This window comes from Tachysurus vachellii, chromosome 7 (assembly GCF_030014155.1).
Source record: "Tachysurus vachellii isolate PV-2020 chromosome 7, HZAU_Pvac_v1, whole genome shotgun sequence".
In the NCBI taxonomy this organism is placed as follows: domain Eukaryota; kingdom Metazoa; phylum Chordata; class Actinopteri; order Siluriformes; family Bagridae; genus Tachysurus; species Tachysurus vachellii.
The window spans coordinates 29,453,818-29,468,620 of NC_083466.1; the positions used below are offsets into that span (position 1 = coordinate 29,453,818).

The 14,803-nt window shown below is 37.1% G+C and overlaps 1 protein-coding gene across 2 annotated transcripts; it reads left to right on the top strand.

Moving 5' to 3' along the window:
* Nucleotides 1-690: 690 nt before the first annotated feature.
* Nucleotides 691-6,459, top strand: LOC132848055 (uncharacterized). 2 transcript variants are annotated; one of them, XM_060873568.1, is made up of 5 exons: nucleotides 691-797; nucleotides 1,427-1,756; nucleotides 2,524-2,688; nucleotides 3,259-3,359; nucleotides 5,530-6,459. In XM_060873568.1, the coding sequence occupies exons 1-5, from the start codon at nucleotides 740-742 to the stop codon at nucleotides 5,629-5,631; spliced, it is 756 nt and encodes a 251-aa protein (XP_060729551.1). In that variant the 5' UTR covers nucleotides 691-739; the 3' UTR covers nucleotides 5,632-6,459. The 2 variants fall into 2 exon arrangements, with proteins under 2 accessions (XP_060729551.1, XP_060729552.1); XM_060873569.1 differs by having other exon boundaries at nucleotides 719-782.
* Nucleotides 6,460-14,803: the final 8,344 nt, after the last annotated feature.

Sequence of the window (14,803 nt, forward strand, 5' to 3'; positions counted from 1 at the left end):
TTGTCCTGCACTGTCTTTTGTCCTGTGCTGTCTTTTGTCCTGTGCTGTCTTTTGTCCTGTGCTGTCTTTTGTCCTGCACTGTCTTTTTTTCTGCACTGTCTTTTGCCTTAAACTGTCTTTTGTCTTCACTGTCTTTTTTCTGCACTGTCTTTTGTCCTGCACTGTCTTTTGTCCTGCACTGTCTTTTGTCCTGTGCTGTCTTTTGTCATGTGCTGTCTTTTGTCCTGCATTGTCTTTTCTCCTGCACTGTCTTTTGTCCTGTGCTGTATTTTGTCCTGTGCTTTCTTTTGTCATAAACTGTCTTTTGTCCTGTGCTGTCTTTTGTCATGTGCTGTCTTTTGTCATGTGCTGTCGTTTGTCCTGTGCTGTCTTTTGTCCTGCACTGTCTTTTGTCCTGCACTGTCTTTTGTCCTGTGCTGTCTTTTGTCCTGTGCTTTCTTTTGTCATGAACTGTCTTTTGTCATGAACTGTCTTTTGTCCTGTGCTGTCTTTTGTCCTACACTGTCTTTTGTCTTCACTGTTTTTTGTTCGTGTGTGTGTGTGTGTGTGTGTGAGTTCAGTCTGTTGCAGACGACAGTGGAAAACGGTTCCCATGTCTTGATGTGAGAGTGTGTGAAAACCCTCGAAAAACACGAAGATAGTATCGTGTGTGTAAGTGTATATGTGGGGTGTGTATGTGTGTGAGATGGCCTGAGGTTGAACATTAAGACAGTGTTCAGTGTGTGACGGGCTTTCAGAGATGCAGCGTCTCTGCACTACGCTCTGTGGGCTTCTCACTTCCTGTCTGTGTTCCTGGGGTGAGTCTGAAATAAACAGCTATCTCAACGTTCTCACACATTTTAGGCTATTATCTTTTAGGCTATTTCATTTCTTTTATTTATTTATTTCAGTCATGTCATTTATATCTTATGTGTGAATTTAAATTTTTAATGAAGCCTTCAGTGTCTTTTAACTGTAAAATGTTTTAACAACAGAGTCTTGAGCTGTGGAGAAAATCAAGTTAATAAAGAGTTAATAAAGTAAAGTAGAGTGAATTTCAACATTAACACTACAACTAACACTGAATGTTAATGTTATTTCAGACAGAGTGTGTGTGTGTGTGTGTGTGTGTGTGTGTGTGTGTGTGTGTGTGTGTGTGTGTGTGTGTGTGAGTAATACACAGTAATCAGAGAAATGAATCCATGTACAGGTTTATAGTGAAGTTTATAAACCGTTGATTATTTTTATCTATTTTGCCTCATTTCATTGTTAAATTCTTTTATCTTTTATTCCATAAATATTTTTCCCCCTATTTTGCGTTAACAGTGTCAGTAATCAACATTTTGCTATCAACAATGATTTTGTGTTTAATTCTTTATATGTCTTTCTTTGTATTTCTTGATTTTCATTGCAAATTTCTGATTTCTTCTTTTATTTATTTTTCCAGGTTCCGTTTCCTCTTTTTCCGTCAGTCAGTCTCCGTCTACAGTTATACTGAGTGAAGGAGAACAACTTCAGATCATCTGCAGCTACAATGTCAGCAACAATCATGGAGTAAAAGTGAAATGGTTTAAAAACAATCAGAAACTTGAATTGAACCAAACTGACAAATTCACAGAAACCTGCATCAACAAATCCTGTACAACATTAGTCATAAAAAACACTGAAATAAATGATGAAGGCTTTTATATTTGTCAAGTTACACAAGACGTTCCTCGCTTGGTGAATGTAAATGGAACAGAGACAAAAGTTACATTCAAGAACAAGAGTGAAGAAGGTGAGTATCATTCCAATTTTAATTAAAATTAATGGAAATATAAAGTCATTTAAATAAATAAGAAAACTAATAATTATAATACATGTAGGGTAAGTATAAAAAAAATCAATTAAATTTTAATTTAAGATGTCACGCTGTTTCAAATCCGTTTTAACTTGTTTTAGTTTATTTTTATTATTATTTTTAAACAATTTTTTTTGTCTTATTTATTAAATGACTGCGCAAGTGACAATCACACTTATTATTATTATTATTATTATTATTATTATTATTATTAGTAGTAGTAGTAGTAGTAGTAGTATTATTATTATTATTATTATTAGTAGTAGTAGTAGTAGTAGTAGTAGTAGTATTATTATTATTATTAGTAGTAGTAGTAGTAGTAGTAGTAGTAGTAGTAGTAGTATTTAACAGCATGTCTACAAGTTTTTAATTCCTCTTGTCAGAACAAAATGTTTAGTAATCTTAGTATAATTAGTACTCATTATTTAGTAGCTTGTTAACGAACCTATTGTATTTTTTATCCATTTATACACGTTAATTAAATACTTTTTTTTACCATGTCAACAATTATTCGAACATATCTGTTGCTATGGAAACAATAAGGTATCAGAGCAAGTGTATTAATATACGTAAACCTGCGCTAATATCAAAGCTGCTGTTCTGGAAAATGAATCACCTTCTGACCAATCAGAGCGCAGGCTTCCTTGGGGATGTGACGTGATAATGATGTGTAATAGCTGATGAACCTTGTCTTTGACTCTCAGGCACAGTTACCTCTACAACTCTGACCAATTCACCCACAACGCCAACAAGAAGCAGTGGATCCTTGGAGGTGGCGGTAGGGGGGTCGGCATCGGCTGCTGTGGTCATTCTGTCCATCTGCGTGTGTGTGTGTGTGTGGTGGATGAAGACAAGATCCAAACAATCAGGTACAACTCGTCACACATCTGACTCATTGTACGGCTGTTAGGATCTCATTGGATAACAGCTGCACCACATACACTATAGATTTTATTAACACACCTGATCTTGGCCACTAATATCACTTTCACTCGCTTGGTAATATACAACATGTAACATCCTATAAATAGTCTTGCTATGAATATATAACAAACGTATGCATACGAACGTGACTGTGTAACATTTCATTTAAAGTAAATACACCTTGCTGTAAAATGTCATTTTTACTTTTTTTTTTCACTGGTGCAAAATAAATAAATAAAAAATAATAAATAATTATTATTAACAACTATTTAATATTAGATTTAAGGTAACTCTAAATGAATATGATTATAATTTATCCCCTGAATTCATATATTCCTGTAAAGCTGCTTTTTTTGGTCTATGTCCACTGTTAAAATATTGATGATGGGGTCGTTTATACACAGCAGGAAAATTAAATGCTTTTAAGCCATATTATCAGAAAGGATTGAAAGAATAAAATAACAGTGTACAGTATGTACTAAGTGTTGAAAAAAAAAACTGTGTTCCTGTTGTAGAGAGAGTGGTGATCAGGGAAGGGCCTCCGAGCGAAGGGGATGAACCAGAACACAGCGAGGACGGAGACAGCTCAAGAACTTCCAGAGGATCCACACAATGGGTAAGAACACTGTGAGATGGTTTCATGATTATCTTCACAACATCCTTCTCCCGTGGGTAAGATCCGTTCTTGTTGTGAGTAAAGTTCATCAAATGACCCCTTTTGAAACACCTAGGAATACCTAAGAGTTTTTTAAACATTTGTACACAAAGCAGAGAGCTCCATGAAGACACGGTGTAGAGGACATGATTGGAGAAAGTTTAAGAAAACGAGTGTCCTGCATAGAGCTGTGACTCTGACTCAACTACAATGAACACTGCTGGGATGGGAGATAGTCTCCTCTAAATCCCAACATCTGACTCTGGTCTCATTAATGCTCTTGTAGCTGAATAAACACTAATCCCACAGACACAATCCAACATCTAGTGGAAAGATATCCAGAAGAGACGAGAGGAGTTTATCCTAGGGGGGCCCGGTGGCTTAGTGGTTAGCACGTTCGCCTCACAACTACAGGGTTGGGGGTTCGATTCCCGCCTCCACCTTGTGTGTGTGGAGTTTGCATGTTCTCCCCGTGCCTCGGGGGTTTCCTCCGGGTACTCCGGGTTCCGCCCCCGGTCCAAAGACATGCATGGTAGGTTGATTGGCATCTCTGGAAAATTGTCCGTAGTGTGTGTGCGTAGTGTGTGTGCGCGTAGTGTGTGTGTGTGTGTGTGTGTGTGCGTAGTGTGTGTGCGTAGTGTGTGTGCGTAGTGTGTGTGCGTAGTGTGTGTGTGTGTGTGTGTGTGTGTGTGTGGGCAATCCGTCCAGGGTGTATCCTGCCATGACGCCTGAGATAGGCACAGGCTCCCCGTGTCCCGAGGTAGTTCGGATAAGCGGTAGAAGATGAGTGAGTGAGTTTATCCTAGTTGACAAGGATATGTGGGTGTGATGCTCAGGGGTGCACAAACTTTAGGTTATATAGTCTAGCAAAGGAAAAGCAATTCAGTTGCCTCGACAGGATCCGTAAAAGCTACAGCGAAATGTAGCAGGTTGTGTTTGAGACCTTGACAAAAAATTCAGCCAGTCCATGGCCAGTGTTTCAGCTACTAACCTGCGTCTTTATCTTCCTTGATATGGTTAAACAGGAAAGTTCCTGTATATGCTAATTAATCTGCCTAGAAATAAAACACACTGTCATAAAGTCTAGACACCAAATCAAAGATTCACTCATTCATTCATTTTCTACCGCTTATCCAAACTAACTCTCTGGCGTCATCGGGCATCAAGGCAGGATACACCCTGGACGGAGTGCCAACCCATCACAGGGCACACACACACACACACACACACACTCTCATTCACTCACACAATCACACACTACGGACAATTTTCCAGAGATGCCAATCAACCTACCATGCATGTCTTTGGACCGGGGGAGGAAACTGGAGTACCCGGAGGAAACCCCCGAGGCATGGGGAGAACATGCAAACTTCACACACACAAGGCGGAGGCGTGAATCGAACCCCCAACCCTGGAGGTGTGAGTTGAACGTGCTAACCACTAAGCCACCGTGACCCCCGATCAAAAATTTGTTTTACTAAAATTAAAGGGTGCACTGCAATGGGTTGATACCCTATCTACTGTATCCACTGGTAAAGGTTCCCCTTGACCCTGTGTAGGATAAGGGTTACAGAAATTGGATGGATGGATGGATGGATGGATGGAAATGGGAGTTGGTGTTTTTTTATCTGGTTGTTACTCAACTTGGCCCCTTGGAATAAGAAGCCAATACCGCAGACACCCTAGGGATCTTGATTTGACCAGTCTTTCCATATGTAAGCAGTGAGCAGTTTTGACTAAAAGGCTTCACCTGATCCACTGTCCAGAACAACACTAAAAACAATAAAGGGAGGCACATCATTTCTCCCAATTAGCCACCGTTACAGTGGTTCAGAAACCTCAGTGCTAATGATGATGATGTCCTGAGGACGAGACCAGTATTGATCTGTACCTCGCATGTGAGGTATAGTCAACTGTGTCTGTGTATTCTTTTCATAATCACCTCCTCCTACACATCAGGTCTGTGGTTTATTGTTATTAATATCGGTCAGGTGGTTTCCTTCTACTGATGGTAAGCATTAGTCTGACAAAAAGGGGAGACTGAGTTTAACTTTTAACTGAGTTTAAGTTTCATTAAATTATTATTGATGTGTTTAGCTGAAATTTGCGATTGTTTCTTTTTTCCCCACAGTATATGGTTCCTGTGTACGAGTCCTACTTCGATCTGCAGAGGAGTGACGAAAATCAGTCTGCAGACTCAGACGGTTCCACATGTGCAGCAGCTCAGAAGTGATAACACAGATAAAGAGGAACAAACCAACAGGAAATATAGTCAGAAACCCCAGCTAACGTGAGCAGAATGTTGGTCATTTCAGTGGAACACGGGTTTTGTGTCACAAATCAATTTAAAGAGCATCGAAATCAGTTTAGCAAAGAATTTACATCATTAAACAGTAGCTTTGACTCTGCTGCTCTGGGAAAGTGAAATAAAGGAAAGTAAAGGAAAGTGCTCATTTTATTAGCAGGCGGATTTTATTAAAAACTGTCAGTCAGAAGGTTTATTTTTTGTTTGCTTGTTTTTGTCTGTAGCCAGACAGATAAATTGTTACCTACAAACACCATGAACGTTTGTAAGGAGCTGGTACTGTTTGGTGTCATTTAGCAAAGTTTAACTGCAAAGTGGGTTGAAACAAATTAAATTTTCCAATCTTGTGCCAAGCTTTCCAGCCATTAGCTCTATTATATTATGAATTTAAACAGTGCAAGAGTAAATAGAGGCTAATTGAGCATCAATGCTGGAATTGAAGGCTTGTTTTCTTTTTAGCTTTTTGCTAACAAGGCTAACAATGAAGCGCACGAGGTGTGTATTTCTGCAGTAGTGTTTGGTGTGTGATAGCATCTAAATGTTTTTTTTCTGTCAAAGCTGTGCGCGTGCGTGTGTGTGTGTGTGTGTGTGGGTTTGATCTAGTGCATGAAAATGTGTTTCTCAGTTAAAGATTTTCTTCTTTATTGCTCTGTTATAGAGATAAAAGAATAAAGTGTCCATGTTGTTGTTGTTGTTTTTGTTGTTGTTGTTGTTCTTCTAATTATTATTATTAAATAAATGAATATTTAAATAAAAGATATTTGTTTCTTTTTTGAAAACTCTGTAGCAGAAGCTCAGGCATAAGATCTCACCAGCAAGGATGAATTTATTTGTTGATGAATAGATTAATTAGAATCATTTACGTATTGCTTATTAATTTAGATTTTGAATAATAAACAATGACTTTGTGAAAAAGTTTACACACCCCTATAAATTCAGTGGGGAAGAAATAAATCTTCTTAACTAATAGCATTCAAGCAAAAAAAAAAACCTATATTAATTTTAATATTATGGAGGAAAAAGAGAATGAAAAATCTTACATAATAACTCAGTTGCATAAGTTTGCACACCCCATTGGTTAAGCATAATGCAGCCAACTTCAGGTTATTATACAGGTTTCTAATAGGATTTAGATCGATCTTCCTCTCTTGAAGCTCTTCCTTTGTTCACTTGTGTTTGTGCTTGAAGGTAAAATGTTTCCTAATCTTTAGCTATCTAACAGAAACCTGAAGATTTTGTGCCCGAGTCATCGGTATTTAGAGATTTCCATGATACACTCCATCATGACTAGAAGAGAAGCAGCTCCACAGCATGATGCTGCCACCACCGTGCTTCACCTTGGTGATGGTGCTGTCTGGGGGAGAAACTGCTTTGTTTTCGTACATAACATGATTTATTTTTATAATAATTTACTTGGTCATTTACATACTGCTGAATATATATGAATATTTCTGAATAATTTGAAATAATTGACACGAATGATAATTTACATATTAAACAGAGGTTCTGATGAAATTACTTATGAATTGTAATGAAGCATGACGTGTCGCTCGGTCATACTGAATAAAATAATTCAGAATAATTTACATGCTACAGTACATGTTGCTAGCTTGTGGGTCGCCTGCATTGTAACCGCTGGTGAGTTTTAGGTGTCTGGTTTAGTTTACTGAATAAATGAACTTTTTCTGACTTCAGATGGAGACGCAGAGCTTTTACATGTTAAATCGATACCAAAGGCTTGTAGTCACCTGTGTTTCCTCACCATGGTGAATAACTCTCACAACAAAGAGCAATGTAAGCACATACAGCGGTGTTTTCGACAAGACCCAAACATCAGTGTGTGTGTAATCAGGCCACGGTGGAACATTCATCAACATCATGAAGGTCAGTGGTTAGAAATGGAAAGTTCTGAAGTTACTTCCTCTTGTGTTGAAGATTTGAAGAGCTGAACAAAATCTGTTCAAACATTTCATCTGAAACACACAGAGACCTAAAAAAACACAAAAAGTTCTGATCTCATCTAGATATGTGCTCTATTTGTATGGCATTCCTCAGGATTCTCCAGTGTTCTTCCTTCTTTTGTGTGTGTGTGTGTGTGTGTGTGTGTGTGTGTGTGTGTGTGTGTGTGTGTGTGTGTGTGTGCGTGCTCTGGGGGGGTGTATACAGAACAGTTGTGGTCTTTGGGGTTAATGTTAGAAGAAAAGACACTGCAGTGAAAACGCACACATATACAAACATACACACACTCGCACACACACCACACTCCAGGAAGTGCCTCTTTGGACATATAGTGCTGAGAAAAAAATAAGAGAAAGAAAAAGTATAATTTAATCAGTGTGTGTATTACACAGGTACATCTGATAAACTGATAAAATTGATAACTAACATCTGATAAAATTCAGCTTTTCTTTCAAAAGAAATATTCAACTAAAATAAATAAAGATCAAGAACGATGTTTTAACCCACATGATACAGCTGGGTTTAATGGTGATGAAGATTAAACAGAGATTAAAAGTCAGTCAGTCAGGGAAACTAATCAAATGCCTACTCCTGTTTAGAATTAAATGTACACACATGATGCCTTTTAGCTTTGTACTGAGATGATCAGATTTGCTCAAATAATTTGTTTTAGAAATAAAATACAAAAATGCAAAAAAGAAGTAAATGAACCTTCTATTAAAATGTATATATTTAACAGTGTACATAAAGAATACATTTATATATAATTTGTGCTACAAAAAAGTGTATTTCTACAGAGTTTACCAATTGTGATTATAACAGACAACAGTATAACAGCTAGCACAACACATCAAAACCTGATAGGATGCCATGAAGTGAAGGAGCATTTTACAGCTGCTGTGTAACATCTAAAATGCAACGTTTTATTTATTTTATTTATTGCTGTGTGTGTGTGTGAGTGTGTGTGTGTGTGTGTGTGTGTGAGATCATTAACAAACACCATGTATTTTAAGGTTAATACAACAACCTATTTTTGTTGTGCTTCTAATGAGATGTAGTTTTAATGTTTGTATCTAATTATTATAATATTATATTATATATTCATTCATTCATTCATTTTCTACCGCTTATCCGAACTACCTCGGGTCACGGGGTATATTATGTATTATATTATATATTGTAATATTATAATAATAATCAGACATTATAAAATGAATGCAAAAGTTTCTGAGTAAGAGAAAAAACACTCCAGACCTTGATGTTATATTTTTTGTTAAATCCCACGATAAACAGGTTTCATTTATTAATAAACAGCATGTTGTGCGATTTAACGTCTTAATAATTGTGTAACGTCTGTTACAAAGCGCTGACACTGGAGACTCCTGACATGAAGGTTAAATAAATCTCCTAACTAAAATATCACCATAAACAAAATTATACTTTTTGAAATAAATAAAAAGTATAATTGTTTTAGTTATAAATCTGATTATTAGAATAGTTTTTTCTTCATACATTCATGTGAAGTCCCTGTGACCGAAATGTTAATATAGAAACCATACGCAAACATAATGCACAAGGACTGACCAATCAGATTTGAGAATTAAAGCGCAACACACAAAAACATGTTGCTTCACTGTACTGTAACTAACAGCATGTACTTACCCACGAAAACGTGTTACAGTATTAACCGATACTCAAAGGAATCAGGAGTCATAGAGTCAAGGAATTGGGAGTCACTGAGTCAAGGAAAAAGGAATCACAGAATCAAATTAATCAGGAGTCACAGAGTCAAGGAATTGGGAGTCACAGAGTCAAGGAATCAGGAGTCACTGAGTCAAGGAAAAAGGAGTCACAGAGTCAAGGAATCAGGAGTCACTGAGTCAAGGAAAAAGGAGTCACAGAGTCAAGGAATCAGGAGTCACTGAGTCAAGGAAAAAGGAGTCACAGAGTCAAGGAATCAGGAGTCACTGAGTCAAGGAAAAAGGAGTCACAGAATCAAAGGAATCAGGAGTCACAGAGTCAAGGAACCAGGAGTCATAGAGTCAAGGAATCAGGAGTCACAGAGTCAAGATAAAAAGGAATCACAGAATCAAATTAATCAGGAGTCACAGAGTCAAGGAATCGGGAGTCACAGAGTCAAGAAATCAGGAGTCACTGAGTCAAGGAATAAGGAGTCATAGAGTGAATAAAGAGTAACTAACAAAGTCAGAGAGTCACTGAATTACATAGTCATGAAGTCACAGAGTCACAAAGAGTTATGAATTAACAGAGTCAAGGAGTCAGGAGTTAAAGAGTCACTAAGACTTATAGAGTAACAGAGTCACAGAGTCATTTAATATATATTTTAAAATATTTAAAATAATAAAAGGTGTTAGGGTGTCAAAACTTAGCCCCTAATCCCAGGATAAGTGAAAGTGTGTGTCTACCCTTGCTTTGACTTTTAATGGATATTAAATTGCCTAGGCTTATAATGACGAGAAGTAATAGACAGGAGAGTCATTTTTTTATATGGTCTCTGTACACTAGACATGCTAATACTATATCATGTTTCATCATAGTACATGGAGATGAAGAGAAGCAGAATGACGTGAAGACAGGGAAGAAAGGGACAGAGAGGCTGACTGTGAAGGCTTAGAGAGACAAAACAGAGACACAAATGTAGATAGAGGAGACGAGGACGAGGCTGTATGTGAAATGCAGGCAGCAACTTCTCTTCATGTGAATGATTTAGGGGATAAGGTCACAGGTCCCAAACAAATAAAATTTCATTTTAACAAATAATATTTCTATAAGTGGGGTCACGGTGGCTTAGTGGTTAGCACGTTCGCCTCACACCTCCAGGGTTGGGGGTTCGATTCCTGCCTCCACCTTGTGTGTGTGGAGTTTGCATGTTCTCCCCGTGCCTCGGGGGTTTCCTCCGGGTACTCCGGTTTCCTCCCCCGGTCCAAAGACATGCATGGTAGGTTGATTGGCATCTCTGGAAAATTGTCCGTAGTGTGTGAGTGCGTGAGTGAATGAGAGTGTGTGTGTGTGCCCTGTGATGGGTTGGCACTCCGTCCAGGGTGTATCCTGCCTTGATGCCCGATGACGCCTGAGATAGGCACAGGCTCCGCGTGACCCGAGGTAGTTCGGATAAGCGGTGGAAGATGAGTGAGTGAGTGAGAATATTTCTATAAGCCCACCCTAGTAGTTTTCATTATTTAATCAGAGACATTTCTTTTAAAATGTATGTATTTTGAGGATGTATTTTATATCATCCCACAAGTAAAGGTTTGTTGGAGGTACAGTTATAAAAAGTTGTACTACTACTGCATGTTTCTGCTATAGTAGTGAACTTAATGTACACAGATTTGTGTGTGGCTGCAGTACATTATATATACAGTACTGTGGTGACATTTAAAATAAACCAGTTATACCAGTGAAATGTCACTATTCTTATGCAAACAATCCATTCAATACTAAATAAAAATAACATTTATTGATTTGGTCTTTGTGAATATTAGTTTATTAATGACTGCATTCATTGGACACACTGTTTGTAGAGAATACACACATACATGAACTGATTTGATTCAAGACTGACATCATTACATCATGCATAAAATTTTGGTGTCCACTTTTGTCATTTTAAATAACACCATAACTTTTGGCTTACTGTGTAGTCAAATAATATATAATATAAAACTCTTCTTGTTTTAAATCCTCACTGAGGGCTAAAACCCCTAAAGATGAAATCCTGGAACCGCCCCTGCTAACAAGTCAAGGAGTCATGAGACATAGAGTCACGTAGAGTTATGGATGAGCAGAGTCACTGAATCACAGAGTCAATGAGTCACTGAGTCATGTGTCTAAATGCATATTTCTCCTCATTGTATATACAAATATTTCATATCAATACAACTTCAAGCATTAGATATAAGCAGTAGAGTAGTTTTTTAACTGTTCCATCAGTGTGGAGGAAGATGTGAAAGAGTGTGAAGCAGTATGAGGCTGAGCTCAGTAGCGCCCTCTCCTGCACAAACAGAAACAAACATCTATTCACTCCACTGCAGATATAACAGATAAGCTCGTTGTGGTCATATTTCATCTCTACTCTATACTGTACATGCCATTCATTTAGTCAGAAGAAATAGTTCATCTGGATTTAAACCTTAAGCTGAGTCTAAATTCAGAATCAAATATCCAGATCTGGCAGGTCACATAAAACATCTTTAATATTTTTATTCGGAAATTCACAAACAGCTCATTGAGAAAAAGCTTTCTAGCAGATTTACATACTTGTTGTATGGTGTTACGTATAATGTTCTTGGAACGAATTCAAAAAACATGAAAAACACATAGCATAAACAACTTTGTCCTTAAACTCTCAGAAAACGTAACGTTCCAGGTTTGTTACAAAGCTCTGACACTGGAGACTCCTTCCATACATGATGCTTAAACATCTGCTTAATTAAAAAAAAAAAAAATCAACGTATCAACACGTGTTTACATTTTTATGCGGAGCATCCGTGGTGCACATCCCTGTGAATGAGCTGTTGCTATAGAAACGATGTTAGAGAAAATGAATCAAAACCTTCTGACCAATCAGAACGCAAAACTGAACAGTACTGTGGTGTAATGTGCTTTTTAATGACCTCAACCTCCACTGACTCAGGCAAGAGCGTGAAACTGGACTGTTATTATTCATTCATTCATTCATCTTCTACCGCTTATCCGAACTACCTCGGGTCACGGGGAGCCTGTGCCTATCTCAGGCGTCATCGGGCATCAAGGCAGGATACACCCTGGACGGAGTGCCAACCCATCGAAGGGCACACACACACACTCTCATTCACTCACACAATCACACACTACGGACAATTTTCCAGAGATGCCAATCAACCTACCATGCATGTCTTTGGACCGGGGGAGGAAACCGGAGTACCCGGAGGAAACCCCCGAGGCACGGGGAGAACATGCAAACTCCACACACACAAGGTGGAGGCGGGAATCGAACCCCCAACCCTGGAGGTGTGAGGCGAACGTGCTAACCACTAAGCCACTGTGCCCCCTACTACTACTACTATTATTATTATTATTATTATTATTATTATTATTATTATTATTATTATTATTATTATTATTATTATTATTATTGTTATTATTATTATTATATTGAGGATGTATTTCTCCATTTCACCTCTCAGCTGTTCTCACAAGGAAGCTTGATGAACCAGAATGAAAAGTCCATACTAATGAGGCAGTGACACACCATGAGTGTGTGTGTGTGTGTGTGTGTGTGTAAAAGAGGTTCCCCTCACACTTGCATTGATTTGCTTATCTGCAAATAATCCCTGTTCACGCATTAACATGTAACTGGGTGACTGCATGACTCAGAACACAAAGGGAGGTTGTACTTCAGGCTAATAATGTGAATACTTCCTCACTTCTACACTTCTCTCTTATTATTCCAGGCGTCACACCAGATGAACATCGCAGAAACTTCTGTCGGAATATATGAAATGTTAACCAAGGTGTCAAGGTTATGTCGACTCGCTGTTTGAACGGCATTACCCATCAGCCCCTGAGCTTGACCTTGTTATTATTTAAGATCTGGTTTCTTACTGCCATGCTTCTCAGGATGGTTTATTCTTGAATCCTAAAGACAAACAATCAGAGTTCAGTTAAAAGCTCACTGACTGAGTAACGTTGATGATGTCACACTGTAACTCCTGATAATCAGCCTTGATCAGGGGTTTAATCCAATCCACAGACTAAAATAATCAGAGATAAGCAGAGGGCGATGAGTTTTTTGTTCTCGGTTGTCGAGCTTCCAGACGTACAGACAAGTTAGAGTGATCAGGGGTAGACGGTATATACAGTACAATACTACGACAAAATAAAGGAAATAGATGAATACTGATGAGAATAGTTACAGCATCTTGACCACACAGCTGTCTGTGACACCGCCGTCGTGTCGGTGATGTCATTAAGTGGTTATAAGTCTGATTGAATGTGGAAAAAACATCTTTCCCGGCGTCTGCTGGTTTTGACACGTACATTCTGTCTCTGTGACTCGACGGCTGACATCTTGACATTTTGTTTCCAACTCTTTTATCACACGGTTCTTCTTTATTTGTTTACTTGCTTATTGCTCAAGCACAGCGTTTACGCTATAAAACTTTAATGGACCTAAAATATTTGATAAGATAAAAACCCTTATTTTTTAACCTTTTTAAGGTAATTAATATATTAATGAAAACTTTAACACGTTTCAGCAGCTCGGAGAAATAAACATTTTAATATGAATTCAGAAATTATAATATGGCGACATAAATAAGCAGACTTTAATTCAACTGGACTGTGATTCGAGTTGTTTTAAAGCTATTTTATGTTTGAATGTGAGATAAATCATTATTTAGCCTACAAAGATCATAAAGGTGTAACAAAAAAAGATTTGTGTGCAGGATTGTAAACTGAAATAGTTTTGTCTGAAACTGAAATAGTTAAATAGTGTTTAAAACCACAGTAAAAAACTCAAATAATATAGTCAAATAAGATTTAAATCAATGTTGCTACATACTTTGTCAATTTTATATATATATATATATATATATATATATATATATATATATATATATATATATATATATATATATATATATATAGTGAGAACTTAGCTTTTTTAAAATATATATATATATATATATATATATATATATATATATATATATATATATATATATATATATATATATATATATATATATATATATATAGTGAGAACTTAGCTTTTTTAAAATATATATATATATATATATATATATATATATATATATATATATATAGTGAGAACTTAAGTGAACTTAACTTTTTAAAAAAGAAATATATATATATGTATATATATATATATACACACGTATATATATATATATATATATATATATATATATATGTATATATTTTTTTTTTTTCTTTTTTTCTTTTTTTTTCTCTAAAAGAAAAGCTACACCCAAAAGTTGTAAGTTCTCACTTCTCTGTACTAACAACAAGCTCTAGTTAATGCTCTGATGCAACCGGACGCGGAGCAATACTTCTGTCATTAGTAGGGCGGTAGCGATTCGTCTTGTTGCCCTGGAGACGGGTAAAAAAGAAGTGCGAC

Coding starts and splice junctions, on each gene's coding strand:
- LOC132848055 (XM_060873568.1), top strand. CDS start 740: ATGCAGCGTCTCTGCACTACGCTCTGTGGGCTTCTCACTTCCTGTCTG. Junction 798..1,426: donor TTCCTGTCTGTGTTCCTGGG/GTGAGTCTGAAA, acceptor TTATTTTTCCAG/GTTCCGTTTCCTCTTTTTCC. Junction 3,360..5,529: donor CCAGAGGATCCACACAATGG/GTAAGAACACTG, acceptor TTTTCCCCACAG/TATATGGTTCCTGTGTACGA.